We start from the raw sequence: 26,677 nt of genomic DNA, 5'->3' as shown, positions 1-26,677 counted from the left end.
TTGATATTGTAATTTCTTTTTATTTTCCATTTTTCTCTTCTCTGGTATAATAGGCGTAAACACAGAGAACAGCAAAGATAATATGTTTGTAGGTGGTGCTGGATGTTCCAGCTGGTTCCAAACCAATAGGTTCTGTGCAGGCAGAGCAGACACCTGGCTCCGAGAACTGAAAGCAGATGATGTATCCCTCTTACAGCAGGAAGCTTGCAGAGTGAAATCACTTCATGGAAATCTTTATTAGTGGATCTTACAAGCACAACATTTCAGAAAGGAAACTGAAGGCGGCTTAGGCAGCCGTCCCAGAGTGTCAGTTGGTTTTGTTACCCAGGTGTGTTGCTAGCCTCCCATTTTTCTCTTGGTTTGCTTCAACCTCCGAGATTTCAGAATAGTGTAGTTTGCATACTGTGTGTACCTTTCTGAGAGGACAGGGACGTAGAATGCACGCAGCAGCTTTGAGGACCTGAAACCAGAAAGGAAAAGATAAATCATCCTTAAAGTATTCATTAGCTAATATGTTCAAAGCAACACAAAAGAACGTTTGCAAAAGATCTGTGCTGGTGAGTCAGTGATGCAAGGAATGCCAGTGGAACAAGCATACAAAGCCCAGTCCCTTTTTCTTCTTGCCTGTGGGACCAAAGCTGGCTTGTGCCAGCATCACCAATTCGAGGGCATCAGCTTGCCCCATTCTTCAGCCTGCCTGCTAACCATTCCAGTGGGATGTTAGGGTTAGGTATTTATCAAAAGAAGGGTATTTATCAAAAGAAGCTTAGCTCCAGGATATCAGGTTCCAGAGAGCAGACAGTACAGCCCTGAGGGCCTTCAGCATCATACAGCTAGGCAGGTCTCCCACTCATCGGGGCACGTCCTGAAGGTGAAAGCTAGCAAGGCTGTGTTCAACTCCTGGCATTGCCTCTTCTCTAGCCAATCTTTCTGATCACCTACTCTTCCACTAGTGCCTGAAGGGCAGACAAACTTTGATGGGCACTGGAATTACGGAGTTTTGCTCTTTTGCTGATCTTCTGTTGAGGGTATTGCATTCAAGAGGGATGCAATGCCCTAAAGCCTACACGGCAGTTTGCTGGAGGCTGCCAGTACTTGGTTGGCCATTTTAATTCACACCGCTTGGCTGGTTACACAGACAAGATTCTGGCCTTCCAATTCAATTCAATCTTTCAGAAGATCAATCGTATTTTGCCTGCTTATTGTAAGGCAGTACTGGATATCTTTCAAAAACTACAAAGAAATGGCAGAAACTGCCACTGTGAGCTACATCTCCCAGGAGGCTCCCAGGGTTTTCAGCCATGCTGTAATGCAGGCACAGCCATTCAACCCCCAGCCCACACATGGCCCAGCCCCGGGGAACCCATTGCTCCCAGCAGCCACACAGCGCTCTGTGATGGGCACTGCGTGCACTGAACCCAGGGCACAGGGAAGGCACATAGCAGTGCTGGCCAATAGAGGTGTGCACTGTGATGCACTGGCTAAACACAGTCCTGTGAGCAGTGAAAAAATACACAGCTATGCCTTCTGTTCTAATAAAGGAATCTGAGAATGTTTCAAGAAGAACTCAAAGATCTGATCGTGTCTCTCTACCAGACTTCTATGAGCCCTCTCTTCTCAGAGAGACATCCCTCACTTCACAATCACACCTTATTCACGCCATCACTTTTTGGCAGCACATACACTTGTGAACAACCACGTTGAAGGATGAAGCACAGAAAGAGCAAAATTTCATCACAAATCTCCGACCAACACCACGAGACCTCAGTGAGAGCTGCAGCCACTGCCACCAAATCACACTGATGTGTTAGCTTCACAACAACAAGGTCACGGATTCCACTAATTTGATGGCTTCATTGCTCTTCTTCATGTTTTACTAAAAAGTATTACACATTAAAATAAATTGTTACTTATATACATGAACTATATTATAAACTTTATGAGAGTTGCTCCAAAAGTAATGCCTCCTGTTTTATGTCAGCCCATGATATCAGAAGTGGGTGGTGGTGGTAGTATGGCAGTAGAAGTGGAACCTTCCCACCAATATCCCATTCCGTGCTGTTGCTGCGTGACAGATGGCAGCAAAGGGGCACAGTGGTGTCTGACACAGAAGTGGGAATGAAACAGAGATGTGCCATTGAATTTCTCCATGCAGAAAAATGGTGCCTACTGACATTCATCGGTTTTTGCTGAAGCTTTCTGAAGACCAAATAGTATACGTTAGCACAGTGAGGGGTGGGTGGTGCATTTCAGCAGTGGTGAAAGTGGGTCACCTATGCCGGTGCAGGTTTTTGCATTGCTGACAAGTATGCACAGCTAATGGCAGTGATTATGTTGAAAAATAGCACTTTGTAGTTGTGTACTTCCTCTATCAAATGGTATTGCTGTATCTGTTGTCACTTCCATGGAAATAAATAGGAGGCATTACTTTTGGAGTGACCTACATATACGTGGCCCAAAGCAATTCTTCACTCAGTGCTCTCCGGGCAACTGAAAAGGTTGGATCATCCATGCTGTAATGCATCTGAGAACAAGCAGCTCCTGATCTCCTGCAACTGGGAGTAGACAACCAACAGGAAAAGTCTGGTGATGTCTTACCTGCATTATGATGTTGATATGATGAGAAAGTCACATCTCAAATATAAAAATAAGAATCTCTGAAAATGGCAGGGCAAGTGATAGCACCAACATATCATACTACAGCAATAAGCTCAGCCTTTGTGCATGCTAAGCAACAACTTTCTCAATAAAAAAAGACTCCAGCATGGACAAAGGCAAGGCAGAGCTCTCTGCTGCTGGTAACAAAGGAGCAGAGCCCTGGAAGCCTTGCTTCTAGTAAGAAGTTCACAGCTGATGATGCTTCTGCAGCTCAAGAAGCCATGAGACAACTCCGAAGTCAGTCAAATCTTGACCTCCTGGCAGCTCACTTCATCAGGCTCAGACAACAGATAGCACACGGAAGGGGTGAAGCTGACCGTTAACATACATAATGTTCTATTTGCATTTCCCTCCAAATTTGGCCCCAGGAGATCGTGAGTGTGTAACCTTAATCAGCACATTGCTCATAAGCAACGTGCTGGTAACATGATGAACTCCACAGTCACTCCAAGCTACACGAAACTCCACTGCAGAAAGGCTGGCTCCAGGTCAGAGCAAGACAAATTCTGCCCAGGTCTTGGACTGCTCTAAAGATGGCAGTGTCAGGTTGTTTGCTTCTAGAGGAAGAACAGCTGCATCACCCAGAGCGGTTTCCAGTTGGGACAGAGGTGCACTGCAGCCAGTAGGCCCGGCAGAACTGGGACCAGAATTTGCAGACTTCTGCAAATTACCTGTTGGCATTCTCAACAGCCCTGTTCTACTAACAGCAGTGGAAGCAAGGATAAAGTGAAGATGTTCGTGTCACCCTTCCCAAATGCAAAGACTGACACGGAGTGGAAACAGTTGGAAACATGCGAGGGTGGGGGGAATTCTTCCTAACTGTGTCTTGCAACTTGAACTTCTCACTTCAAACAATTTAGAATGAAGCTTGACAAGGAAGAAGAGAAGGGAATGGCAGAAAGAACAGACAGGAGGAAGCTCAACATCTGGCACATGGGTCAGACCTCACACCTTCAGGACACGGGCATACACCAGAAGCTCATGACCAAAGCTCTCCGAGAATCTCTACACGTTACATTTTGTACCAACTGTGCCCCAGACGAGTGCTCTAGCTACTTATGAAACAAAAGCAGGGAAACCATTTCACGAAATAAGGTAAACATCGCTGAGGGGAATGAGAAGGCCACCTATCAAACCAGGGTAATGATATTCTAGCACAAGGTGACTGCATCATTAATCTTACACTAAGAATATATATATATATTTCTTTTTTTGTGATGGAAAATCTTAAGGGTGAGAACACAAGTGTTCAGAGTGAGCAGACAGCTCAACCTGAAGAGCTGGAATATGTACTCCTCAGCAGGGAGCTGTCAGCTATTCCCCCTCGTCTGTGCCAGAACTGGAGTGCTCAGCCAATACAGAATTAAATGGACCTGGACAAAGCAGCTTCCTGAGGAGCATAATTGCAGCTTGGAGTGCTGTCTAATTCAATTAACAGCACCATTTTTCAGAGCCAGCTGACATTTACACTTTGCCAACATCAATGTGAGACTCACAGTGAGTTCCAGAAGCCTCCAGTTCAGCAGGAGCAAATGGAACCGCTGGGATCATTTATTTTCAAAAGAACAAGATCTGCAAGGATTTTTGTTTTGTTTTTAAATGCTCCCTGCTCTGCAGCCACTGAGCTGCAGACCTGAAATCTCCCCTGGCTGCTTCCCTCACAGCTCAGTTTGAAGTAACTCTTCTATTCCCTCCTCCCTTTCATCAAAAACTGCTGCATTTTCACAGTGCTTTTACACTCACTTCCTAGGTAGCAAGGGGCACTCTCTACTCACTGGAGGGAAGCAGGTGCCACTGTTAAGAACTGCATCAATTCACTGAGCTGGTAGGGGGAAGCACACACTCAGAAACACACACAGCCTGGTTCATTGCATGAAGCTCCTGATGCACGTCCACTGACCCTGCCCTCAAACCTTCACATCACACTCAGGGAAGACCTCTCCTCACAGACCCGCTAGCTCTGGGATCCTTCCAGCTCACCAATTTCCAGCACCTGACATGCTTTCTGCCCTTTCATCTCATTGCTTTTTCAGTCAGAATGCTCTGCAGTTTGAGCATCTGAGACTCCTTGAAGCAAGCTGCTGCCGCACAGTGAGATTCTACTTTTGCTACAAGAGCCCAACCTGTTACTCAAATAAAAATGATCGTACAAATTTCCAAGCAAAGCAGTGGAAACAAGTTACTATTAAGAAGCATTCAGACAGCATTTCCCCCAGAAACACAGAGCTGAACACCCCCTCTAACCTGCAGATTCAGCCACATTCTGAGCAGCCAGCCAGATATTTATGCTTGGCAGTGTGCTGGTGTTTGGCTGTAAATAGGGCAATTATTTAATTTTATAAATTTTCCCTAATAAGAAGAGGAATTTAAAAGAAGAGGAAGAAAGGAAGAAGATTTTCATAGAACAACTCATGGAAACAGCATTACAGCAGGGAAGAATGACAAAGACTCACGTCAGTACCAAGCTATACGCTTCTCTCCAAGGAGTTATCTCCTTGTGCTGATCCTAGGCAGCATTGCAGAAACACCTGAATGTACTTTTTAAGCAGAAATGCACAGAGCTTCAGACATTTGGGGGGTGCGGGCACTGCAAAAGGAGTCCTCTGCAATACTCTTGTGCAGACGCTTCTGTTGCCTCATTAATGAGAGTCATTGGCCATCTCATTCTCCTCTCCTGAAGTCCTGCTCTTACACAACAGCAGGTCTTTAGGCAAACAAAAAACCACGTCAAGGAAACTCATTCACGTCAGCAAGCCAGGAACATGAGAGTAAACCCTGAGAAAAGCATATCATCACTATTTCTCACTGTCTAACTGCTTTCACCAGCCCTGCTCCTTGCGGTGATCTATTAGAGGAAGTAATAATGTCTCATATAGAATACCAGAGGGCACTGAACCTTGTGCTGTCCACGCTGAGAGGACAGCTGCATGGCCAAAGCTTTAAATGGCTAAAAACCCATCCCCAAAGAGCTGAGAGTTTCTGCCTTTGTAGGAATGTATTAGAAATACTCCCAGTTTGACAAATTGAATTCCACAGTTAGCCTGGAGGATGGCAATTTCAACCCCTGCTTCGCAAAATAATTCCTTGTCCTTGTCAAATACACAAACAGTTAATCAGTGAGCAACAGAACTAACAAAGAGCTGATTCTGACAGAGGTCTGCTACAGGAGCTCTCCAGTGTCTAATAAAGGTGTCACCTTGGTCACTTGCACTCACTGTGGCCACCCTCCTTTCTTCATCTGCCAGCTTTCATAAAACATCTACGAGTTCACTCTGAGACTGATTTACATCTGTCTATCAAATTTGGCTGAAACAAGGCTGCAGATTCAAAAGTCTGCTGGGAAAAGATTATGTACACCGTACTTCTTTAGAAAGGAAAAGAAGAAACATTACATCAGCAAGAAGCACTAAGGAAGTACCCCTTTTAAAAATAATCCTTGTTCCCCCCTCTTCCTGGCTTGCTTCACACTCTAAAGCAACCTAGGTAATTAACACTGCACATACAAGTTTGACAAAGGTTCCACTGTAGCCAGCAAGCAACCTTTACAGGAAACTGGATTTCAAGCTGGCATTTGCCAGTGTATCTTTCTTTCCTGTGCACAGCTGTTGTAATCAGATTATTGAACAAAATTAGTTCACAGATCTGTCAGTCTCTCACTAATTTCAAACAAAAAACCATACCTGGAAGCATCTAGGAATGGCTTGTAGGCAATGGTTACCCAATCCTCTTTGTTGGAGGAGTATCTTGGCTCCCTTGGGGTTTCAGCTGCTGTATCCAAGTCCACTAGATAGTGGCATTTGGAAATGTCGATCTGTAAAAAGAAAGACTCCTGCTGTTTATTTCCTGTAGGCTCCTGATTGCATGTATTCATACAGGCATTTTTATTCATACAAGCTATTACATACCTATGAGAATGGGTTTAAATTTCTAGCAACGTGAGAAATACTTTGTGGTAAAAGATTTGGGCGTCTTCAAGTAAAACTTTTATTGAGGAATAAAAGCTCTCACTCCTGCTACCACAGGAGGAGAAGCCTGGGCTGCCTGTATGAGGAAGTACCACTGCTAGATACATTACTGAGGAACCACCAAGTCACAGAGGGGGAGTTTGAGGCAGTAGAAGCAATTCTGCTGGTGTTCGACTTGAGGTTGTCTAACAAACTCTTAAAGACTTCTCATAATGCTGACTCAACGAGCTCCCCAGACAAAAGACATCATTATTTTTATTGTTGGAAAGGTTTCCTGGTGTCTAAACTGAATCCTTTCTTTTTGTCTCAGTTTTTACCCATTCCTACTTGTTTTACACCACGAACAAGGAAAACAAACCCAATAAATGATTAGACAAACTCCGTAACTAGTTAACGCCACAAGTCCCGAGGTACTGACCAAATCATGGAAAGCAAGCAGTCCCAGCACAGCAAGCATGTTATCTGGTGCAAATCATACTGGGCTTGTGCAGGAATAACCCAGTCTGTAGCACTGGTGACCCCCGCCATCTCTCTTGCAGCAGATGGACATCACACTGCACCTCTCAGGCCACACGCACTTGCTATCAGCGTAGTCATGCCTTTATCAGCTGCCTATGACGCAATTAACTGCTTTGCCCTGACCAAAATGTTTGGTAACACTTGGTTAAATCATGAAAATGTGTTCAAGGTAGCAGTATCATCAGTGATTTATGCGTGCGTGACCTCCCCATTAAGTGAGCTGTGGGCAGTATCCTTAGTGTCCTCGCATCATACAATCTGTTCCCTCCCAGTGGGGGAATAGTGCCCTTGGGTATGAGCAGCGAATACTGTTCAGTCATACACAGCACTGTCTCTTCTAGGCAACAGCTCCCTCCTCCTGCCCCTGTTTTCCTCACTCCTTCCAGGTTTTCCTGCAGACATACACGTGAGCTGCTGAGACAAATATCAACTATCGGATATAGAGAAGATTTGAGCTCCTATCAGGACAAACTCCCTTTTAACAATAAGCATGAGATGTAGGCTAAGTTTTGTACAAGGCAGTTCAGCACAGGGCTGCATTGTACAGAAACCACTGCAATAAGCACAAAAGATCTAGAGAATAAGACAGGTATATGTGAGTAAAGGCTCATATCCTCCTCCACTTGAACAACTAATTGGCTCTAAGTGACACCATAACTCATTTTCAAAAGTGAATTAAGAACTCTCAAGCCTGAGGCCATGTTTACATGGTATCAGGGTGGCTGTACAGTTGCAATGCAACAGTGAATGAAGACTCTCACAGCTGCAGCAGCAAGGCTGAGCTTCTGGTGGCATTATGACTCAGCTGCTGGAGCAAAGCAACTCCTAGCACTTATTGCCTCTGTACTTGTGTATTTTGCTGGCACTAGGCTTTGTAAACCAACGGTCACTCATTCTCACATTTGGCACACAGACTGATCCTTCTGGCAAGAGCTCACAGCAGTGACCTCAGAGGCAGTCATTCCCCCCCAAATCTGCCCAACCTGGATGTCATAGAATCACCAAGGCTGGAAAAGACCCACGAGATCACCCAGTCCAACCATCCACCCATCACCAATAGTTCTCACTAAACCATGTCCCTCAACACAACGTCCAAACGATCCTTGAACACCTCCAGGGTCAGTGACTCCACCACCTCTCTGGGCAGCCCATTCCAGTACCGGACCACCCTTTCAGTGAAGGAGTATTTCCTAACATCCAGCCTGAACCTTCCCAGGTGCAGTTTGAAGCCATTCCCTCTAGTTCTATCACCATCACACGAGAGAAGAGGCCAACCCCCAGCTCACTACAACCTCCCTGCAGGTAGTTATAGAGAGCAATAAGGTCTCCCCTGAGCCTCCTCTTCTCCAGACTGAACAATCCCAGCTCCTTCAGCCGCTCCTCATAAGGCCTGTGCTCCAGACCCCTCACCAGCTTTGTTGCCCTCCTCTGGACACGTTCCAGGGCCTTGATGTCTTTCTTACAGTGAGGGGCCCAAAACTGGACACAATACTCGAGGTGCGGCCTCACCAGTGCTGAGTACAGGGTGACAATTACTTCCCTGTTCCTGCTGGCAACACTGGCAACATGTCCCATCCCTAGTGTTTCTTTCTGCCAACTGAGGATGCCCAGAACTCTTGGATGCTTATTCTGGTCTTCCTGGCCTGCTAACCCTCCTTGCAACATGCCAGTGCTCCCACATACCAAAGGGACTAACAATTCCCATTCTGCCACTGGTATGCCATTGAGCATTGTACATTAAAACATAGTGGTTTGAAGTTTCTGAAAAAAAGCCACCAGTGGAATACAGAACAACCTGGTAACTATAGGCTGTGTCCTCCACTGATCAGGAGGCATCACAGAGCTAGAATACATACATTCAGATACAGAAAATGACCCAAGCAGAATCTTTACTCAGGTTAAGTGAAACAGAAGATAGTCTGTAATTCCTGGTCAATAAACAATTGCACACTAACAACAGCCTCATTAGCCACATTGATGTTTCATCCCTGTGAAACACAAGGGAGAGACGAAAGACTGATTTCCTGACTGCCCAAAATAAAAGTAGATTTTTTTTTGCCACCAGATGGCTCCATGGCATCATAACTGGGCAGTAAATGAAATTACACCATGGGAAACTCAGCTAATGAGAACGCTGCATTCATTTCTTCAGAAAAACATTCCAGGCCCTGGGAGAGGTTCTGAACATTAGCAAGGGCACCCAAACCACTAACCAAGATTTTTGTTGCTGTTGTTCTCTTTTTTTCCCCCCTCCCACATACGTTACATAGAATCTCTTGGAGAAACAAAAGTAATGCTTTGAGAACTAAGACCCATCTCACTTCTTTTACTCCAAATGCTGCACCTCCAATGCTTATGAATTACCTGCCACATAGAAAGGTTTCCATTTCTACCACTTCATGCAGAACACAGTGTTCTCTTACAAGTCACACTGAAGCTAATAACATTCATCCTGGCCAGAGGGCCAACACAACTACACATTTATTTGAGGATTTACACAAGATTTTAGCGGTGTACAGATCTCGAAGTGTTTCTCTGCAGAAAATCAGTCATAGTGAACAGAGCTGAATTGCTAATTACATCCTACTCCTTTCAGTTCTTCTTTCCTTTTCCTCCTTCCAGTCTTTTTATTTGATGCAACTAAGTGATGGAGAGCTAGGTTTGGTCACATTACCAGCAACAGGGAGAAGACTGAAGATTTGCTCCTCAGTCTTCAAGCAGAACAGTAACAGATGCTCACAGGTGAAACACTGAAATCAGTCTCACTTCTGCAGACATTAATTGGTTCTAAGCTGTCCATGGCTCAGACCATCCTTCTGAACTGTTGTGGTGTTTTCTTTCTTCGCTTTAAAGGGCCAACAAACACATGCTATTTAGATACATTTGCTAGGATGGTCCCTTGGAGTTCCTGTTGACTTTTTTTTTTTTTTAATCTGGATATGCCTGCAGTCCTTGAGGAAAGAGCCTGTTCCTCCTGTTATTAACAACTCAGAAGCAAAAGTTTTAAAACCCTGTTTAAATTTCAAATGAAGTAGCTAATTTCTGAACATGTTCCAGGCCCTTTTGCTTGCATGAGAAATAGCAAAGGATGATATTAAGAAACAACCATGAAACAAAAGCGTCTCTCATTCCATGAGTAACAGGGTATGTGCCAGCCAGCTGTCTACACTATAAATATGCCACAGTTGAAGATTTCCTAAATTAAATGCAGTGTAGCAGAGTACTTTTCTCAGGTGGGAATTTGCCTCTTTTCATTTCCATTAACTACCTAACAAATCCCAAAATAAGAGAGCTTTCACTCAGCAGATTTCTACCCATGTGGTTTGCTCCTGTGTTATAGTGCTGCCTTCCATCCACTACTCTGAGGAAACCACAAGTGTTCATGCAATTTTTAACTGGCCAAAGTAATGAGCCACATAAAAAAAGTGCATGTCCACTGTCCTCAACAAGGATACACTGCTCATGTAAAGGAGAGACCTGATCCATTACAGGAGTGCTCCTAATGTACTGATAGGATATCACAGAATCATAGAATGGCCTGGGTTGAAAAGGACAAGTGATCACCCAGTGTCAACACCCTGCTATGTGCAGGGTTGCCAACCACCAGACCAGGCTGCCCAGAGCCACATCTAGCCTGGCCTTGAATGCCTCCAGGGATGGGGCATCCACAACCTCCTTGGGCAACCTGTTCCAGTGTTTCACCACCCTTTGAGTGAAAAACTTTCTCCTAATATCCAACCTAAACCTCCTGTTTCAGTTTAAAAAACAATCCCTCTTGTCCTATCGCTATCCACCCTCGTAAACAGCCATTCCTCCTCCTGTTTATATGCTTCCTTCAAGTACCAGAAGGCCACAATGAGGTCTCCCCAGAGTCTTCTCTTCTCCAAGCTAAACAAGACCAGTTCCCTCAACCTTTCCCCATAGGAGAGGTGCTCCAGCTCTCTGATCATCTTAGTGGCTCTCCTCTGGACCTGTTCAAAGAGTTCCACATCTGTCTTGTGCTGGGGGCCCTAGGCCTGGATGCAGTACTCCAGATGGGGTCTCACAAGAGCTAAGTAGAGGTGGACAGTCACCTCCCTCTCCAAATATCAAATCCATCCTCTGAGGTTCTGAGAGGGGATGAAGAAAAGACCAGATGTATACAGGCAGTCCCCCGGTCACCCCAAGGGATGACTAAATATCTGTACCACAAAGAATATTCACTTCTAAGATTTAATCTGCTAAATAATTTTGAAGAAATTAGCAGACAAAAATTTAAAAATATTTGTAAGCATAAACTATTTTTGTTTGGGTAATATGAAAACAAGTCAGTAATATCCCAGTGTACATTAACAGCTTCCCATAGAAATCACTGGCACAATTGTTTCACTGATTCCCAAATTAAGATCCTCTTCCTCTGTCGCAAATATGTCAAATATATTCATATTTTAAAAGAAAGTACAAAGGAAAATTCCAATCTCTGTTCAGTGACAAATATCTTCCATTGGGAATTTCAAACTAAGTCACTTCACTTTCCTGTGACCACAGTAAAACTGTAGTGAACTCAAAACTCCAGTAACTAGGAATTACCTTCATCTTTTCTTTTTTTTTTTTTCCCCCCTCTTCAAATGGAAAATAAGAAGATGAAGTGCAAACAGAAACCAGACTCAAATCAATCAGGAAATTTCCAAGTGCTGCAGAGAGCCCATTTTTGATTTGTATCTGTACTGCGCATAGGGCACAAAATGGGGAAACCCAACCACATTCTAGGCACTGCATTAATATGAACGGCACAGTAAGGTGAGGAATGTAAAACAAGAATGTAATCCTCACATATCGAGATGGCTCTTCCTTGTTTTGGTCGTTCATGTCTGTGGGAATGATCCGCGTGGCCATTGGTCCCTTGGCAAATGGTTTGGGTAACTGGCCCCTGAATTCTGACAGGATGAACTGGAGCTGCCAACTGCAGAGAACAGTGTCAGAAATCCCAGCAGGAAACTGCAGGAGGCAGTAACATTTTGTACAGAAACAAACAGAAGCATAACAAAGGGAATTTCATTCCCGAGGACATACAGCTCTTCTAGATAAGCAATCACACTGCAAAACTGTCACGAAGTTGTGACCAACAATCTGTTCACACCAAACTTGTAAATCTTTTGTTTTGGATATGCTGTTGTCAGAGATGCAAGATTTTGAAGGTTACTCCCAAAATACTTGTGCAAAATGACCCTCCTTATGGATCAACATCAAATCATAACTTTCACGTTACACAACTCACTTGTCTGGCAGCAGAAAGCTACTTGGGAATCTGTGCCATTCCTTCCCCACGCAGACATTAACTGGCCTCCCTTCCGGCACAGTGTGAATACTTGGGTCCATAGCAATCCTGTGAAATTCTGGGTACAGGTCCAGAGGCCCATGGTAGCCTATGGGAGGCAGAAGTTTGTAAATGAAGCTAAAGAAATAGACAATATTTGCATGACTTCTTTTAAAACACTACAAGTAAAAGTTCAGTTATATTTTTAAGCTGGTTATGTACTGAATATAATAATTTGTCTGTACTAAGAAGTAACTGGAATCCAGTGTTCCCTATCCTATAAAGGGTGCTTGTACTATAAAACTTTTCCTCACATTCTCCTGTCCTGACTGTCAGTGGCTAGTATCAAGCAAAATGTACTGATGTTGCCTAACTTCAGTGAGGTAGAAACATACTACACAGCTGCGATTTAGGAAAGCACTTAGGTACGGTCCTTAATGCATCTCCATTAAGGACACATGAACCTAATGACAAGTTTTTAATGGGAAAATGTTAGTTTAAGTCAGATTGTATGCCTGCAAGTTTCAAGTCCCTGCCTAAACATTTGTCTGGGTGCACACTGTATCATTATAATTGTACTGGCTGAAGGTCAGAAAATTTTTAACTGGTACAATTCTAGTGACACACACATATACACACCATACATGTGTGTACATACATGTACACATATGTATGAGGACACCATTCCTCTCCCTGCAATAACATCCAAGCTTTCAGATTTCCTTATTCTTACTGTGCTCATCTAGTTACGATGATGGCATGACTTTGGCTGGCCTTCTGACTTGCCAAGACCAAGACCCAGGAAAACCCTGAACAATGGTAAAATACTAACCTCTGAATAAGGCCACAGAGCGTGACAATGACAAAAGGCCAAAGAGAAAGACGGTGCTCAGTGCCAACCAGTTGGAGGAGACTGTGTAGTGTTCCAGGCGATAGCGCTGGAATATGAAGTGATAACACTTCTGAGGAAAGGAAAAAAAAAGCATATAAACATTTCAGAGTTTGAGCAATTTTATCAAAATGGGTTTTCAATGGACCTTAAAGCACCGCCTACATCTCCCACCAGGTCTTTGGTCTGTGTCAGCATTTTTCATTCTAACACATAAGAAATACACATAAACTTACACGGTTCAGTGAGGTTTCTTAACTATGAATCTAGGGTATTTATAGATTTTTCAGCTGTTCCCCCTAGGAAGGCCCCTAGTCAAGCTGTAAAGTGTCCTCTATTGGAGCTCTAGCTTGGTTGTTCCCAAGTGAACCATCAGCAAGCGGCCCTTCCAGAGACTTCCTGCAGGACTTGCCTGCACTGACCAACCCTAATGACAAAAGGATGTCAAACAGTACATTAAAATATTCATTCTAGAAATACATACTAGGGATTTCTAAGACTGTATTTGGCAAACATCCTGAACTGCTGTCATCTGGTGAACATTCCAAACAAGATAATTCTCAGAGACAAAACTGCTGACATTACAGAGCTTGATCCTGCAATAAACACAAGGACCAAAATGCATCTGGGGAGTTCCAGCCTAGCAGTGCAAAGCAGGAGTTAAGAGAGGAGAGATCAAGAGCCAGAAGAGCAACCAGCTGTGGGGGTGAGGGAAGCTCAGGGCAAGAGCAGGAACAGAATGAGGCAGAACAGCTGCAACAGGCTCTAACAGGGATGAGTAACTGCAATCCTGCTCCTCTTCCACAGAAGAGAGATAAATAATTTGGAGCTTTGGGAAGGCTGATATCAGTTTAGAATGCTTTATTCTATGAAACATCCCACCTGCTTTTCACTCAACATAGTTTTTGGTTCTTCCAATGCCCAAAACAATTTCCTTATGCCTAAACAAGATTACTTTTTCAAATCAGTGAGACTACTATAAGCAAGTTACTAATCACTGTGCCATCTCTTGGATGTTATGTCAGCACCACAACATCATAAGAGCTCATCTCTAGCAATTCCCCTGGAAAACAGAAGAACTCAAATTCATAACGAAATAATCAGTTAAGGAAATATTTTCAACTGTTTATCACTCGACATAATCCCAGACAGGGATTTTAATAATCCAGTCAGACTATTATGAAGTCTGCATTGGAGGCTAAGATTATTAGATCATTCAGTATGGTATCCAGAGAGGGAAATCCCAAATATTTTTGCTGTTATAATAACAATTTACAGAGGGCTAACAGATTTTGACATACTCTCAGTCAAACTATACAGGAAGACTATGGTTTATGTTGTTAAAAAAAAAAAATCAGCATTACACAGTTCAGTATTAATGCATTTTGCTTCCAGAGTCTTAAGACCTATCTGTGAAACATGGTCCAAAAATGAAAATTAGTTCGCAGATTAAAAGTGACCAATAATTACGCATGAGACAGTCCTGAACTATGTAATCATTACAGATTGTGTCACAATCACACATACTCTACAAATATTCCCAAGTCTTTGGAAACAGTGTTTAAAAGGGAGGTAGCACTTAGCTCCCTAAAGCTACGAGCTCGTAGCAAAACAATAAAACCCATATTCCAGAAACCTACCTGAAGAGCAGACAGAGCTACAGCACTGCAGAGACATATGAGAGGATAGATGGGAAAGAGAAACCTCTCTTCTTTGTGCGGCTGGCTGAAGAAAATTATGATCCAAATGTACACAGGAGCTAGTGTCAGCCAGTAGGGACGGCCCAGATTCTGAACTGAAAGAAACAAGCACTCAACAGATTAGCAACATCACATGTTTACACTACTCTTCCTCTTGCATATACCCATCGGGTGCATTATCACATCCTGTATTCAAAAGCCCATTCTTCAGAAGCAACTCACAGCCTTCAGACAAACACGTTATGTTCTGAGCAGCTAAAATTTAGGTAACACGTCCAGTCTGCACGGAATTCTGCTCAGACAACTATCATACCTTCCCATAACACTGTCAACAGACTCTTGAAGACAAATGCAGAGATGAATGAATGGGTTACTGAATCCACATAAGTGACAAAACCCACCAAGAACTGACACGTCCAGGCAGGCAGGCAGGCAGAAATTTTGCAATTCCTGCTGTGCATTATACTATGCATGCAAAGATCAGAATGAATCTCCTGTGGATCTGACCTTTGCTTTTAGATGGCTATTTCGCCTCTGGTGTTGCCACAACCCTCTTACCTTCACTACAAAAATAACAGCATGAGAGGTCTCTCAGGTACGTTCTGCTCAATGGAGGAAATAACAGATTTAAAAATAACAAAATTTATCCTGAATTTTAGTCACGCTGAGGAGGGGTCCCATAGCACCTAACAATTTTCAATCCCTTTTCTTCTTCTTTGCTACTACCAGCAGCAGAGAGAAACAATTAAGCTAACAGTTTTTCCACAGACAACAAGAACAAAGCACTCAGCAGAGTGGCTCCTGCTGTTAAAAGCAAGGACACAAGCGAACAGCAGGAAATCTTGCATTTACAGGATCTCCTGCTGAGCTCCTACTGGTTTCTGACAGCCTGTCAGTCACATCCAAAGAACATATATTTGCAAATAGCCATTAGCATACATTATCAGCAAAGATTATGATTTACTGTTTCTTGTATTCAGTAAAAAAAAAAAAGAGAGCAGACCCCCAACTGGGCTGATTAAAAACCAGAGGCCTCAGCTGACACTTAATGAGTCCTCCTCTGGAAAATGGCAAGGGAAAATTCATGCTTTCAACACATCTCTCCTTATATAGTCATTTGCCAGACAACATGTATTCCAACTGACATTATTTTACTTATGAGAAAGTCCAGTATGAAGTAGGGGATAATCTAGTTCCTCCTTTCTCTACCCTCAATATATCCATGCCTGAGGGAATACTTCCCAGTGCAGACAGTAGCAAGACTACTTGCCAGGGCTCAGTAGAGAGTACCTATTCACAACACACAGAGCCCAAGCTCAATCCCAACATAGGCAGCAGGAATGCCACTTGGCAGGCTCAGCACCAACAACGAAAAGCTAGAAACAACTCCGCTCTCCCCAACTATTACAGTAATCATTATGGCACTAATAAAAAACAATAGTTTCTGAAGAAGTGTGCAGGAAAGACTGCAATCTCCAGCTGCAAATAAGAGAAGCAGCAACAGGCATGTAGTTTCTTCCCCCCTTAAGATTTCTGACAGGGCTATTGCTAATGCATTTGCATGCCCGGCTGAAGACTGTGTACTGTAGAACTTGTTAAGCTTATTTTGGGTATGAATAATTTAGCATTGACAACACAGTATTATTCTTGAGGTGAAGACAGAGAACACAATAGCCATCCTTAAACAGGAAAAGCACATTCCTGCCCTTTTGTAGACAGCACAAAAGCAGATACATCTCACTGCCTCTTCTTTCTACACAGTAATTTCATTGTGGGGCCAATACTAAACCAAGTAACGAGCTCCAGGAATTTTTCTCTCATTCCAGAGACTTTCCCTGATCCTGGTTTCACTTCCAATAAAGGAAAGCTGCTCTTTGGCAAATTCTCCCTTTACTAATGTACAGCAAATAAATATACAGATATAAGAAAACTATCACGTTTGAAAAGGAATAATCAGTGATGAATAGGAAGCTTACCCGTGTCCTGGGCTCACCAAAAGGGCTCCAAGAGAAGAGATCTCCAGAGTGAGATCCTTCCTCCGTGAAAGTCAGCCCTTAAATGGGGTTTAGGAGAGGTGCAGCCAGGCTCCACCCCTTCTGGTTGCACAGGTGGAGGCAACTGCAACAACTCCCGCAGCTGACTCAGCGCTCGCCTCAGGTGGTCAATCAGAGGTTCAGGCCATGATTCAACAGTTCCCATACAACTAATAAGACTGTCTGTTCTCAGCTCTCATATCCATCCCGCACTCACCATGAAATTTCTGAAGCAGATTCTCCATGAGACAAGTCAGTGGTAGCACAAGCAGTGCCAAAATAAATGCCACGTTGAAATTCAGAAAGCCATTGATGAAATAGAAGGACCAGGGTTCTGTACCTGAAAGAAGAGAAAGAGTTTTTAAGCACAAGGATGCATGAGATCTGGATGTCATAGCAACTTCATTCCTTCTCTGCCTGACACAAGGAAGATACCCAGCAGCAGACAGCAGTTCTCTGCACAGCAGGTATATTGAAACCAAAGAATGGAAAAGGTGTGCACAAAAGATAACTGTTTTCTTTGTCATGAATGACTTTTCTCTTTTTTTTCCACTGGGTCACAGTCAACATCACATGTGTTGCTCATGTATCACAAGCCACCTTAACAGTCAGCGTTGCCCAGCAACAAACAGGTTCTGCAACACAGAACTCACCCCTGCTCTAAGAAAGCCTCCAAAGCAAGAAAAGAGGCTGAAGCTTTTGAAATCAGGAAATTCTACTCCAAATTCATTCTAATTGTAGAGAAGTAAAAGATACAACACAAAACCACACAATGTTAATAGATGATTATCACTCTGGAGCTTTGATGTATATATACACCATGTCAGCAGGAACAGAAAATGGAGTAAGAGGAACAAGAGTTCACATTCACACTTCACCCCAGCAAAGACTGTCACTAAAGTTCATCCAGATGCTAGCTCTGTTACCTCCTCAGCAGCAAAACTTTTTTAGGTTTCCCTGCTTTGATTGGTTTTTAAATGTACTTTTTAACAGGAACAAGCCAACTCTGCCGCCTAATACTACACGGTTGGATAATAGTTGGAAGTTTTGAAGGACTGACAGAAATTCTCATCTAACTATCATTTAGTTGGACTCTTAATTCATGATGCTTAAAATCCTGGACAAGGAGTGCTGGGCCCTCTCCACACACTTGCCACTTTTGCAGTGTGATTAGCTCAACCAGTCAGTGAGTGACAGGAGGGTGCTTAGATCACTGCACTGTTGTGACAGGAGTCACATGCCACAGCAATTTCCTGCACTTACAGCAACTTAGAGAAGGGTCTGTGTTGCACTTAATCAGACAACTGAAAAGCAGCAAGAAAAAGCCACAATCCTCTGCAGCTCCTACTGTTAACATGATAAGAAGATGCTCTATTAATGTCAGAAACATGCAGCTGGAGTTACTACAGCAAATTCCAAGCAACTGAGATATACAAAACATGCAGCTGTTAGTACTGAAAGCAAACAGCAGTTAAAAGTTCAGGTTTAGGGAAGCAGAGATCCTTAAGGGAGTGAATTATTAGCTCATCTTCTCTCTCCCTCCATGTGCCTCATTACTCTTTTCAGTCCATCAACAGTACAATCCTCAGCATGTGAGAGTCTGAATATGAGATATTAGTCCACAAGGAGAACACTGCTGAAGAAAATAAAAAAAAAAAAAAAAAAACACAGCCTTTTCTCTAGGACTCAAGTCTTTGTGCAAACCAAAAAAAAAAAAAAAAATACTGTGATGCTTCCACTGAATATATTGTAGGTTAATTATTCCCATCACATCAAAGCTGGGAAATCCCAGTTGCAAACCCACAAGGCACTGGCACTCACAAGGCCTTTCATCTTCCCTTGCAATGAAGCATTCTGAAGTTCCAAACTCACGTTGTCCTGGCCACATTGCATTTCAAGCAGAATCTTTTACTAGCCTGAGGATGTCAGACGAATGTCACAGCGAATAAAACACTTCAGAACAGACTGGTCCCTGGAGGCTGCTGGAAACAACTCATGCACCAGTGTGGAAAATGTCAGGCACAGGCCCATTACAAAACCCAAAGGCCAGGCCTGAATTTTTCATTACAGAAAATTCACAGTAACAGACTTCAGAACCTTCCTGCAGAGAGGAAGGACCACAGCAAAGCAGCTGCTGCCACATTGTGTCCCAGTACAAGAAACAAGTCACCATTCAGCACCACCCAAAACAGCCCCTCAAACAAACCACTGAATATGGCCTGCAGGGCACCGTCAGAGAAAGCCTCACTACCAACCACTGACAAACCCTTCCAAGAATACCTCCAAAAAATATGACAGATGCTGCAGAGAACCTGTGCCCTGAGCGCCCCAAAGTCTCTACTTGCCTCTCTGAAACCCTGCTAGAAATGTAACACTCCAACTCTCCATCTCTAGAAGTACATAGTGTGAATTACTCGGTGCAGCAGCAACTCTCAAACGAGCACCATGGCACTGCCACCAAGGTTCAGACCTGACCTAGGCCATTCAGTTTTCCAAAGGGCCAATACCAGGAGAGTCCTGAGAGGGAGATGAGTTGCCTACTGATTAGATATCATTGATGACAACTCCAATGCTCCTTGACATTCATCAATTATTTCTAAGACCTTCAGGAATTCTATTGAGGTCACCAGCTTAGTTATTTCTCACAGCAGTCATTTCCATGTCTAACTATACACTGTCTGAAATGGCCTTCTGCATCAATTCTCACTTTTTGCTAACATAAAACTGTACAAAATGAAACATTAATACTGCCTTTAGCTCTGTCTCCATTCATAAGCTTAAACGAAGCAGCAGCTTTTCCCCTGTAAAGCGTAGGTAGTTTTTACACTGCTTATGGAAAAAAAATAGAAAGAGAAGGGAGTATCTATAAGCTTTTTAAAGCGTATAGGGGAGTATCTTGAAAGCTCTTTCTTTAAAGAGCTTCTAGAAAGACGGCAGGAGGAGCCTAAGTGTGGTTATCATTACTTATCAGTCTTCAGGACGATTGTTTTCTCCTCAATTCATTCATCCACAAGAAATGGGGAGATCAGGTGTTGCCTCTGTGAGTCAAATTAGCCGAAATGCAGCACAATTCCAGCAGGTGGAATTATTACCCTTTCCTTCTTCTCCAGAGTCTCAAAGATACTTTTATGGTAACCCTACAGCATGGAAGCACATTAGGAACCTGATATGAACTGAAGGAACTATGGGTTTTGCACTGCAATCTACCCTCCCAAGGTTCTGCAGCCTGACTGTGAAGAACAATAGTAGCCAAGAACTGGATTAAAGCTGACAAATACACACACACGCTGGTGCCTACTACACTTGTGTTACATCCAGACAAATTTGCTATTAAAAGCACTTTGCTGTGATATTGTGTTGTTGAGACATCTCACGATGGCGATAGGGCTTCAAAGTGAACAAAGGCTGCTTAATTTACAGCACAGAGAACCAGCTCGAGATATTCGACAGCACCTTGTCAAATTCCAGCTCGAGAGAGACATCCTGTGGCAAAAGCACTGGAACTGCAGCCCTTCAGAGCTCGCAGGATGTCTTTTGAGTGCATCAGAAAAAGATCAGCCATCAAAACCTCGTGTATAAACTGTCCCTTGACAGCAGCAAGAAAACTATCACCTCCCACATCTTCTCTTAAACTCACCATAGAGATCAGGCCCGTGGGAGGTGAAGACGTTGTATAAAACAATGTTGAGAGGTGCAACTACCAGCTTCCCATAGTAATAGCTGTCCACAACTACGAGGGGCACCTGAAAGAAAGCATCTGTTATTTGCAGAGTGCCAGAAGCTTTTAGCTGGATCATCCAACAGCTGTGAGTGATTTTGTTAACTGAACTTGCTCCTTCTATTGTAAACCAAATCCACTCCATCTCTGTATTGTTACAGGGACTTACCAGAAAAAGGATCAACGATACCACACACCAGTTTAAGAAGCTTTTCCACCTCTGCTTCAGTATTAACAAGTCAAAGGCAATAGGAAGCCTGAAACGGAGACAACAAGCATCAAGTGGAGATTATCATTCCCAGACAGGCAAGAAACATCAAAGTGCCAAGTTCCTGGCTTCTCCTCTCCTTACCCAAGAGCTGCACTGAAGGGCCAGCCCACTAGTGCTCCAGCAGCTATGCCTAGCACTGCTACAGAGGTCTTGTCCATATACCAACCAGTCATGGCAATTACCGTGGTATACATGCAGAAACTGCTTGGGAGGAAAGCTGCAATACAAAAAAAAAAAAAAAAAGAACGGACTTAGCACAGCTTTCCCATGATGCATAACTACATGATATAAAATAAGGCCAATAACACTTCCTTCGCTCCACTGGAGGTGGGATGCTATATTGCAAATTCACATTTCAGAGAGGACTCCAGTTCTGCCAAGGCCAGAAATACTCAGCGGCACCCAGCAGTGGTTGGTTACCTGTTAACAGCACCCAAGGCTGCAGTGGAACACCACCTGCAACACCTGCTTTACCTTCTATATTCTGCTAGACTGAGAAAGAAAATGGAAAATATCTGCTCAAGCAGCAGCAGGAAATGTGACCTGACATGGCACAGTCTCTGAAACAACTGGGTATAGACTGGTGAAAAGTGAGTGAAGCACAAAGAAACTGAGGACTTCTTACACTGTTCCTGCAGTGTCATTTCGCCATTCACCATTGAAAAAATAAAAGACAAAAGGGGAAATACTAGTACTCATAAGCTGTGATATTTCCATTTCGGTTTCTGCATGTGCACAATAGAACAAGCCTTTCCTCAAAGCCTGTCTTCACACCTCACTCAATATTCACAGCAGGTGCTTTATCAGCCTTGCAGTAGCTGGGTTGACAAATGGGTACAGCCAGCCAGAGGATGGGACACAGACAGGTGACAGTGCCAAAGTACAAAAAGACAAAGCCCCTCCTTGGATGAAAAAGACAAAATCCTCCTTGGATTAGAACATGTTCAAGAAAGGCATGCCAATACCCCTTTAAATATCTTGGACCACTGCATACAGAACAATAGAAATTCTCTTAAAATACCTTTGGTTTTTATGGACACAGTCATTGCTGGTGTCACTGCTATGTAAACTCACCTGCCGATGAACAAAACATCCCCGTGCTGAGTACTAAGAAAGCCAACATCAGACGACTCACATGTAGTCCAAACTTCTTGCACACAGCCCTAAGGAAGCAAAAGAGAATTTGAAACCACAAAAATAATCCCAGTACATGAAATAATAGTAGTTAATGCATGCAAAGCCACAAACAATCCACAGAGCATCCCAAGAGCTTTAAGGTGAGTGACTCTCATTACTCAGACACCAAAAGCATTCTGAAGTCTGCTTCTGGCCTTATATTTTACATCTTCCTAAGCTACACTAAGTGCAGAACTTGGCTTCTACCGGTGTAAATTCCACTCAAAAAGTTTCAGGATTAAACTGTATCATCATCAGTCTAAGATTCACACCGATCAGAACTCCTCACTGTGCAAAAAGCCCCTGCTCACATTCTTTAAACCAAACCATTGCCAACAGAAACATGGTGCAACAAAGAGGAAGCAGGCAAAAGTAAAAACTCAGCTTAGACAAGGTAACTGTATGTTCAGCAGTATTTCATTAAGTTACCTTGCAAATATGTATTCTGAAGTTTCACTGTGAAGTAATCTGATTTGCACATTTATACATCAGCTTCAGGGCATACTTCCTCTGGTGATAACAGTATGCTACCCACATTGCTCCAAAATATTCACAGCAGAAAGATTCTAATACTCACTTATAAAAGTAGAGTTCACAAACACAGCTCAGGAATGCCAGGAAGCATCGTAGGAAGTAGAAGATAAGAACCTAGGAGATGTACTCAGAGTGAGAACGAGGTTTGCAACGAAGCTTACGCGCCTACTGCTAACAAGCAAGTCCATACAGCACAGGTTCTAACAAGATGGAGCAACTCCAGAAGCAGTGAATGAACCTCTTCCTAAAGGTCCAGATCCTGCACCAAAGGATGGCTAAAGCTCTCGGCAACAAAAGGCTAACGTCCTTCACAACAAAGAAAGCAAACCGAACACAGCCCACTGATTTGTTTTTTGTTGTTCTTATTGTTGTTTTTTAAAACATTCCTGAATTATTTTTATTCTATCCTGCAAAATATTATTTTATTTTATAGTTTCCTAGGGGGGAAAAAAAAAATCAAAACAGTCACTGATAGCTGGAGTAGAAAACAACCAGAGCTGCTAAGATAAAGGGACAACAGTGACAGCTCACAGTGGCCAGTGAGAGCCCACGGCTACCAAGTAACTACACTCAAAGTGGCCAGGAAACACCTGTCCTGTTGGGACAATTCCTCAGCCAAACCAGAGCCTGGCAGAGCTTCCCTACAACTGCCCGCTCACTGTTCCTTGGTTCTTCTCACACTGCCTCACAAACCCTTGCAAATCCTTACAGAGAGGTTAGCATTTGCAGACTTAACATTTATAAAAACACTATCTTGTTTCTTAGTTCTGACAACAAACAAAGCAGCTGTGTACTACAAACTAATGGCGCATTTATTCATCACAAAAGCAATTCTGATGCATCTGATTTACCTTGTTAGTCTGCAGGACTCTAGCGTGGAACAAGGCTGGTAGGGCATGAAGCCACAGGTACGCATAAGAGCGGATGGCATAGGCTGGAGAGTACTCCCATGTCTGAAACCCCTTCCCATAAATGAGGTAGTGTGTCTAAAATGGAAATTAACATATATTTATAAAGTGCCTCACACCACAGACAGTTTGAATACACAGTTTAACAAAAGAGTGTAAGAATGTCTGCATTTGTGCAGGCCAGATCCAGACTGGAAATACCCCACCTGCAGTGCTGTGCCCAGGCCTGGGGCCTCCAGGACAGGAGGGATGCAAACTGCTGGAGCGGGTCCAGAGGAGGGCACGAGGATGCTCAGAGGGCTGCAGCACCTCTGCTGTGAAGCCAGGCTGAGGGAGTTGGGCTTGTTCAGCTTGGAGAAGAGAAGGCTGAAGGGAGACCTCATTGCAGCCTGCCAGTACTTGGAGGGAGCTTACAGGCAGGATGGGGAGCGACTGTGTACAGAGTCTGATAGTGATAGGACAAGGGGGAATGGCTTTAAACTACAAGAGTGGAGATGTGGGTTAAATGTGGGGAAGCAATCCTTTCCTCAGAGGGCGGTGAGGCGCTGGCACTGCTGCCCAGAGAGCTGTGGGTGCCCCATCCCTGCAGGCACTCAAGGCCAGGTGGGATGGGGCCCTGGGCAGCCTGAGCTGGTGGGGGGCAGCCCTGCCCATGGCCGGGGGTGGCGCTGGGTGGGCTTTGAGCTCCTCTCCAACCTGAGCTGTTCTGTGAAGCTGTGGAGCGCTGCAAGAGCGGCAGCCACCCACCGGCTCCCAGTAGTTGAAGGTCTCATCGCAGTCAGAGATGTTGCTGAGAAGCGCAGCGCAGAACCTGGCCGAGATGAGACACTTGAAGGCCGTGGATCCTTCAGGGGCCCACACTTGCCCTGCCTTGCTCCCGGATGGCCTGGTGCAGAGAACACACAAAAGACACATTGCAAAGACGCGGTAACACGAGCAAAACCGCCCATGCTCGACTGGGCAAAGATCTGACAGGGGCCTGCACGCAGAAAGTCCCTTAAAGCACACAAGGGCTCGAGAAGCCGCAGTATTTCTGAACACGTCCCTCCCCGAGGACATCCCCCGCCTTCCGCACCGCCCTCCTCCCGTCGGACCGCCGGCTCCGGCCCGGCCGCTTCCCGCTCCACCCGCAGCCCCTCACCGCCTCCCTCCCGCCCAGCTGCGCCGGGCACAGCGCGTCCCGCAGCCCCGCTCCCCTCACACCGACACCTACTCCGCCCGAGTCTCCTCCGCGCCCGCCGCCTCCGGCCGCGAACGAGCCACCTCCCCTCCGCCCCCTCCTCCTCCTCCTCCTCCTCCTCCTCCTGCCCGCGTCCGCTGCCGGACCCCTTTGGCCGCCATGCCGACTCCGGGCAGCCGCCCGGCCTTTCGCTTCCTCCAGCGGACGCGACGGGAGCGCCGCCGAAGCCACGGCCGCCATGCCGGGTGTGGGCACGGCCGCGCTCCGCCTGCGTTGGCTGCCGGGGGTGGGGGCTGCTCCGCGGGTACAGCCGGAGCGTCGGTCGGCCGCGCGAGGGGGAGCGGGCGGGAGCTGCGCCGTGCGATGCCTGCCTGTAGTGCAGCTCTCCAGCAGGAACTGCATCCACCATAGCTGTCTGTAGCACAACACTGTTATATCACAGTGTCATCACTGAATGGCTCAGGTTGGAGGAGACCTCAGAGCCCACCCAGTGCCACCCCCGGCCATGGGCAGGGCTGCCCCCCACCAGCTCAGGCTGCCCAGGGCCCCATCCCACCTGGCCTTGAGTGCCTGCAGGGATGGGGCACCCACAGCTCTCTGGGCAGCAGTGCCAGCGCCTCACCGCCCTCTGAGGAAAGGTTTGCTTCCTCACATCTAACCCACATCTCTCTTGTAGTTAAAAGCCATTCCCCCTGGAATGTCCCTCTGCATGGCGTCCCTTCCTTCTGTTGTGTCCACTGCACCACTCAGCTCAGTGTCATCAGCAAACTGCTGAGGGTGCACTCCATCCCACCATCTGTGTCACTGATAGAGATGCTGAAGAGCTCCGGTCCCACGATGGACCCCTGGGGGACACCACTCATCACCGGCCTCCACCTGGACATGGAGCCATTGACAACAGCCCTCTGGCTGCAACCATCCAACCAATTCCTTATCCAACATATAGTCCAGCCTTCAAATCCATCTCTCTCCAATTTGGAGGTAAGGCTGTGGTGCAGGACTGTGTCAAAGGCGCAACTCCAGGTAGATGACATCAGTTGCCCTTCCTTTGCCCACCAATGCCGTCACTGTAGGAATGGAATGTTGTTTCTGCATTAAATACTGAAAAGGGGGAATTCATCTGAAGAGGTAGAGCACAATGTATTTGTATTTTGTAACTTGTCCTTAGAAATAGCTGATGTGAAAAGGTAGAAATACCATATATGTTAGTAGCATATTTTAGAAGTATAGTTGCTGAATCATGTGATTAAGTCTTGCTTGCAAAACTGCAATAGTTTTTAAATGTTCCAAATAGTATAGGTATAGTATTATGGACTAGAAAGCATATTGTAGAGCCATTCTGTCTAGATAAGAGACCCACAGCAAAAGAAAAACAGACTTAATGAACATCAAAGAAGCCAGGGCCCCTACACAAGATTGCCTCACTCTGTGGATAGGTTGGGATGCAACAGGCAGGCATCAAGATACTCCCCTGTATCCTCCTGCCAAGCTTATCTCTATGCAAGGACAAGCAGATGTCCAGAAACAATGACCGAGTGTTGAATGAGCAAATGTGAGAAGTTAACTAATTAGCGATATATGCTTAGCTAGCAACAAGTTATGTTTATCCAGTATCCATGTGTTTAGTTGAGTGTCGGGAAGATTGTGACCCCGAAGTACTCGGCCAATGAGGAACCAGGGGAGGAAGAGATAAGCGTCGGGTAATAGGACATAAGAGATGTAACGCTGTTTTCTGTGTGCTCTCCTGCTTGCAGGAGGCCCACCATTGCAATTGCGAATAAAATCTGCTTTATCAGAGATACCATCCTGATAAATTATTTGGGTATTTCC

General features: G+C 44.7%; 1 protein-coding gene across 3 annotated transcripts; it reads right to left on the bottom strand.

Annotated features, from left to right (window-relative positions):
* Positions 1–25,327, bottom strand: ALG9 (ALG9, alpha-1,2-mannosyltransferase). Of its 3 annotated transcripts, none has more exons than XM_046903824.1 (15): positions 25,219–25,327; positions 24,415–24,553; positions 23,611–23,745; positions 22,803–22,873; positions 22,124–22,212; positions 21,131–21,266; positions 20,948–21,035; positions 20,698–20,803; positions 17,278–17,400; positions 14,968–15,122; positions 13,271–13,400; positions 12,400–12,547; positions 11,955–12,084; positions 6,339–6,469; positions 1–460 (listed from the first exon to the last, which is right to left on the bottom strand). In XM_046903824.1, exons 1-15 carry the CDS (start codon positions 25,254–25,256, stop codon positions 337–339), a joined length of 1,743 nt encoding a protein of 580 aa, XP_046759780.1. In that variant the 5' UTR covers positions 25,257–25,327; the 3' UTR covers positions 1–336. The 3 variants fall into 3 exon arrangements, with proteins under 3 accessions (XP_046759780.1, XP_046759779.1, XP_024999023.2); XM_046903823.1 differs by having other exon boundaries at positions 24,994–25,271; XM_025143255.3 differs by lacking the exon at positions 25,219–25,327 and adding an exon at positions 24,881–25,094.
* Positions 25,328–26,677: the final 1,350 nt, after the last annotated feature.

The sequence above is a fragment of the Gallus gallus genome, chromosome 24 (genome assembly GCF_016699485.2).
Source record: "Gallus gallus isolate bGalGal1 chromosome 24, bGalGal1.mat.broiler.GRCg7b, whole genome shotgun sequence".
Taxonomy (NCBI): Eukaryota; Metazoa; Chordata; class Aves; order Galliformes; family Phasianidae; genus Gallus; species Gallus gallus.
Note: the sequence above shows the minus strand (reverse complement) of the source record. Positions and strands in the feature narration are given on the sequence as shown.